General features: G+C 42.0%; 1 protein-coding gene across 1 annotated transcript; it reads left to right on the forward strand.

Annotated features, from left to right (window-relative positions):
- The first annotated feature begins 998 nt into the window (after nt 1–998).
- snx18b (sorting nexin 18b) lies at nt 999–4,549 on the forward strand. The gene is made up of 2 exons (XM_080530323.1): nt 999–2,536; nt 3,722–4,549. Exons 1-2 carry the CDS (start codon nt 1,057–1,059, stop codon nt 3,952–3,954), a joined length of 1,713 nt encoding a protein of 570 aa, XP_080386449.1. The 5' UTR covers nt 999–1,056; the 3' UTR covers nt 3,955–4,549.
- Nucleotides 4,550–6,421: the final 1,872 nt, after the last annotated feature.

Below are 6,421 nucleotides of genomic sequence, written 5' to 3' on the forward strand. Positions count from 1 at the left end.
GACTTGGTAGTCTTGCATGATAAAGATCCTTTGCAGCGGTCAGAGGATCGCCACATTCTTAATGACTATTGTTTATTTTTTTACAGTACACATTTTTTACTTTATTTATGATATGTCTGTGCCCTTTTCTGCACATTTGCAATACTAAATATATTTTAGTATTGTACGATCTAGATGAATGTGTACAGTTTACAAATGGCGATAACACCCTAATGAAAATATTAAATACTGTGTGTGCTTAATTAATTATTGTTCGTGAAATGAATAGAAAAATACAAAGGACTTAGTGGTACCAATGTTCAAAGAGATTCCCAAATAATAAAATAATATTTTCAATCATGTGTATGCAGTGTCCTCTACTGGTTAATACGCGTCGATACAACTGTGTGCTGTCTGCGCAGTTCTTTTCATCCTGTACATAAAAAAAATATAATATATATATATCATTTGTAATAATAGAAATAGAATAACGCTATTCAAATGTATCACATATCAAGGATAATGGACCAGATGATATAGACTGGTAAGCAAGAAAAACGTAATATATATAGACATAATGTATCTTCACCATACAACACATCATTCTAGGGTTTGAGTTTGACATGCAAAATGATTGCAATCGTTTTAAAAAGCATAATCAATCATCGGTTATGATGATGAGGCACTTGACAAAACTTTTTCCCAGTGCTGTAGTGTGGACTTGCCTGCCTACTAGCTCCACCCTCGATTGTTCAGGCTTATTACGAGTGGACTACTGCTGTTGCGAGCCATGAAGCATCTGGAATAGGACTTTCTCCCTCTTTTCATGGAAAAAGAAAAGCCAGACATCGAACATCGAGCATTTCCCCCCAGATGGTATAATAATCGAATGTTTTACATCTTGAAATAAGACAATTCGCACGAGATTTTACGCTCCACGTTGAAGGATAGAACTAAAAATAGTTTTTTTTTTTTTGTTGCTGAATACAAAGTGATACGTAACGGTGGTACATGGATTTCTTTCTCGCATGACGAAATAACATCAGATCTCACGCGCTGTCTGTTCAGTTGAAAACGATGGCGTTTAGGGCGAGAGCCTTGTATGACTTTAACTCGGAAAATCCAGGAGAGATATCGATCGCTGAAAACGAACTTGTGACTCTGTACAGCGAACAGGACGTAGAGGGATGGCTGGAGGGAACGAACGGCAAAGGGGAGACGGGTCTTTTTCCAGCCTCATACGTGGAGATTCTCAAAAATGAATCTGACATCTCTGCCAACGACAATGGTATGTCGGGGGATGGTCAGTCCGAATCACCCTCGAGTGGATATGATTCATCTTACCATTCCCATTCTCAAGCAGAAAATGTTACTAAAGTTACAGCCCCCACCCCCTCCGCTTATCCCGTGCAAACTCAACAGCGGCACAGCTACCAGACTAGTCAAGGGAGTGACGATGACTGGGACGATGACTGGGATGATAGTTCAACTGGGGGGGACACGCCCGGGGCCCAACACCACTCTGGGAACGGCCGCTCGTCATACACGGTGACCACCTCTTTGCCAAGCCCCAGACGTGGTAGTTCAAGCCAACAAGCCAGGAGTTCAGCAACAGTTGGTAAAAATCTCAACAGGTTCTCAACCTTTGTCAAATCTGGTGGTGAGGCTTTTGTGTTGGGAGAGGCATCTGCCTTTGTCAAGGATGGGGACAAGATCTGTGTTGTGATGGGCCAGTATGGTCCAGAGTGGCAGGAAGATCCGTACCCTTTTACATGCACCATTGACGACCCCACAAAACAGACTAAATTCAAAGGCATGAAGAGTTACATGTCCTATGGGTTGACTCCGTCTCATACTCAAATCCTGGTGAATAGGAGATACAAGCACTTTGACTGGCTTTATGCCCGGCTGGTGGAAAGATTCCCTGTGATCTCAGTTCCCCATCTACCGGAGAAACAGGCCACTGGACGCTTTGAAGAGGATTTCATCTCCAAGCGTCGGAAAGGGTTGATGTGGTGGATGAACCACATGACGAGCCACCCTGTCTTAGCCAGGTGTGATGTCTTCCAGCACTTCCTCACGTGCAGTAGCACAGACGAGAAAGCCTGGAAACAGGGGAAGAGAAAGGCTGAGAAGGACGAGCTGGTCGGGGCAAACTTCTTCCTCACCATCAGCACACCCGCAGTTCCTCTGGACCTACAGGAAGTGGAGAGCAAAATTGACGGTTTTAAGGCCTTCACCAAGAAGATGGATGAGAATGTTCTGGTGGTGAACGCCACCATCAATGAGTTTGCCCGGAAGCAGATCACAGGGTTCAAGAAAGAGTACCAGAAAGTGGGCCAGTCGTTCAGACTGCTCGGCCAGGCGTTTGAGCTCGACCAACAGGTCTATTCTGTCGGGTTGAATCGTGCCATAGCATTCACCGGGGAGGCGTATGAGGCTATTGGAGACTACTTCGCTGAACAACCCAGGCAGGACTTGGACCCGATATCAGATCTGCTAGACATCTACAGAGGTCACCTGGCAAACTATCCAGATATCATCCACGTTCAGAAAGGTACAGTATGGTGTCCATCCATGGCCCAGAATTGTGTCCTAACCTACAGAGGTTACTGGTGAAATTCATCAACCTGCCATTCAATTTCAAAGTCACTTGCAACATAACACCCCTCATATATCACTTCACTTTATATTACATGAGGCACTGGCACACATGTTTTGCATTTTCAAATGTTTTTTTGTTGTTGTTGTTGAGTAATGTACATAACTAGAGCATTTAACTTGTGTTATTTAATTCTTGGTTCTCTCAGAAACTTGGGTCTCACCCACACAAGAGAGTTAGAGTAGAGGTTGGGTCATGTTGGCACATGAACCCCTGACGTCTGCCAAATACTGAGTAACTATTTCAATAGAGCTTCTCTCGGGGAACATGCAATCACAGCTGAGAGCTTAAGGCAAGAAAACATTGTTACCAAATAACTTTTGGGGTATCTATTGAGTTTATCCACGAGCTGCAAACAGTTCTCACTGTCACTTTGTAATTACACTACAGTAATTACACTACATTACATGTCAAACTGCAATTCTAACCTGGTCTACATCTGAATTGAATGAGAGGAGATTCCGGGGCCCCTTGTCCGGTGTTGCCTTGGGAATGTTGGAATGCGGAATGGAGCAGCCTCAGGATTAAACTCTTTTCCTCTCTAAGGGTGGGGACTGGGGAGTTGCACAATATCAATCTTACACATTTCCCCCTGGCAACGATGCCATATTTCAGCTTATAGCACTGTAATCGTTCTGGCCATGTAGAAAACAAAGAAGTACATGTTTTATATCATTAGTATATGTGTGTACTTTAGTGTGGGTTGTATTTATTTCACCTCGCTTATTGCATCAGTTTCATCAGTATTCTCAAAAATAGGTTATTCTTATTATGTTGGTCTGTGTTGGAAACTTCTTAGGCTGAGTACTTTACAGGGTAGGCCAAGCTGTACATCAGAGGCCTGAACTGTAAGACCACTTCAGTTTAGATTATTTAGACAGAACACAGAGCATTGGCTCCATAATCCACGTAAAGATTGATTGAGGGGTACAATCTCTGTGACTTTGAAATAGATAATATTTCAAGTCTTTAATTATCCTACCCCCCCTTGCTTACACCCACTCTCTCCCCCTTTTTTCTTTTCTTGGCTTCACTCATCTATCCCCCCCTCCCCTCCCCAACACACACCTCTTTTCTCAGGTGCCCTGACCAAAGTCAAGGAGAGCCAGAAACAAGAAGTGGAGGGGGACATCAATGATCGCTGCAACATTATTTCCTGCGCCACACTGGCTGAGATTCAGTACTTCCACCGTACGCGTGTGCGAGACTTCAAGAGCCAGATGCAGCACCACCTCCTACAGCAGATCAGCTTCTTCCAGAAGATCACCACCAAACTGGAGGAGGCACTGCACAAGTACGACGATGAAGGATAGGACCCCACTGAAGCGAGCGTGGGGGAGAGTGATGTGTTTCAGACTATCCAATGCAGTGCCTCCTGTTCCATAATTTGAACAAAAACTGGAGCACTGATTCGGGAACAGGAATTGAGGGACAAACAAACGGCCACATATTTACTAGTATTTACCCTCCAATCTCAAGTAATAACCCCCCAGTAAAGCTGGTTATGTTTTAGGCATGGACAAAATGCAATTATAAAAGCAATGTAGTTTTACCCGAGTGCCTTGTACAGTTTTCCATGACAAGGTTGTTTATCCATTCTGAAGTAGAATCTGTGCAGTGACAGATTTGGAGCAACTTCATAAGTGCTTAGTAAGAGCATACTGTATTAGAGAGAGTACAGACTCCTTTACTGACTGAGTGTTGCTGTCCTTGAGACTTGATTCTATAGTCTAGAGTGAGAGAATATGAGAAATTATTGCATATTCTGTACACTATAATACTAATAGTATCACTGTCACAGGAAATGAGCGCAATTTATATTTTATAAAGGAAACTATAGAATTGCAATCATATCTCTTCAAATATGTTTAATCTGTTGCTTTGAATACTCTTCATTTGGCTTTTTCTCTGAACAAATATAACACATTTTAGTCTCATGGCAGAGATGACGTCGCTTTTCGTGTCTCTACTTTCTCTACTGTACTTTGAGTGTGAGTGTGAGTGTGAGTGTGAGTGTGTGTGTGAGTGTGTGTGTGTGTGTGTGTGAGTGTGAGTGTGAGTGTGAGTGTGAGTGTGAGTGTGAGTGTGAGTGTGTGAGTTTGAGAGAGAGAGTCAGGAGAGCAATAGGGGGTTGTGGGGTGGATTTCGATATCCTGTTGTAGTTTCTGGACCTCATTATTTCAGACCTCCCAGGCTGCTCTGTGCCAGCAGGCTATACCGTGGAGTAGAACTGAATGCCTGTTTTCCATTCCTCATTATTGTTCCCAAAAGAGAGGGGGTGAGGAGGCCCAGAGAACTCAGCCAGAACACAAATGATGTCTCTCTGGGATTCCTTGATCTTGAAAGGTATCGTTGGAATCTTTCTTTCCGTCAGATGTGCAACATGAGGATTGAAGGACACTGTACATATAGTACTGTTGATCGCTAAGAGATTTCTCAACCTACAACTTTCACTCATATTTGTTTGGTCCAAACCAATGCTCAATCGGGCTGCAACCAAGGTAGCACTATGCCCACTGGTGCTGGTGATATATGACACCAGTTTTCCCAAAAGGTCATGTTACTCCACCTCACTTGCTTTCATTATTTAGACCAGATTCTCTTTACACTGCACTGGCTCAAACTACATTTGAAGCAAGTGCTAACAGTCTGTTTATTTATCTTCCTAAACACTGTTTGCTTATTTATGCCCGGTTAATCATATTGCACAATTGTTTTTAAGTTAAGCAAGTAAATGCAAATGCAATGCAGTCCATTTGCATAAAATGAGTGTTTTAACATTAAGTGATTCAGGAGTAAAACAGCAATGAGAGAGCACCCAAGAGCCTTTGGTCAGATACTCCCAGAGCAGAGCACAACCCAGCTGATTCATTAATCATTCCTCTTACATTCCTTCTCTCTCAGTCTCTACTTACAGGAGTGATTTCTGCAGCTATCACGCCACATCTTAATAATGTAACTGAATAAGATAACTGGGGTTGGCATTTGTATCCACAGGCCTTAAATCATTTAAGGCATTCCCTCCCTGTGACTAGTTGGAATTTGATTTGAATCATATTCATGTTAATAATTATGTCTGAAGTTCTTTCTTATACTAATTGAAAGCATGTTGCAATGGTTGTTATTGTTGAAGATTTCTTTGACAGAGTGTATGACTGTGAAATCTTAAACTTCCCTTGTGTGTATGCCACTGCCCAGTCTGTTCCCTAAATCTGAAATAAGAGTACTGTATTAAGTGTTAAAATGAAAGGGAAAAACAAAAGCTTGTATCATGACTTGGAAGTTCAAAAGTTATTGGTGCATTATAAAATCAAATTACACACACAGACATCACTACAATCGAATATTACACATTCAAATCTTTTATTTAAAAAATACACTCCCTTTACAATACATAGAGTACATATGAATTGACAATGAGATGAGAGATGGAAAGTAGCAAACGCACAGACTCCATCTTGTTTTAACTGATGCCATTTACAAATCTTAAGTAAACTTAACACACACACTGTACTTCCTTGTGAGCATATAAAATGGGGTGTAGTAACCATACCAAAACAGATGCTACTGTGTACAGTGTAACAATAAAAAATATAGGCATGTTAATACTTGACAGTTACTAATAACTACTTGACAACGGTACAAACAAAGAATGAACTGCAGCACGCATGAATGTTCATGTCATGGGTGGGGTGCATTTGGTTGGAAAATAGTGGGTGTTGTTCATCATAGCCCATTCTCAAGGGATCTGACCTGACCTTAGCAGACATTCTCCATAGA

This window comes from Nansenia antarctica, assembly GCF_963989245.1.
Source record: "Nansenia antarctica genome assembly, chromosome: 4".
NCBI lineage: Eukaryota > Metazoa > Chordata > Actinopteri > Argentiniformes > Microstomatidae > Nansenia > Nansenia antarctica.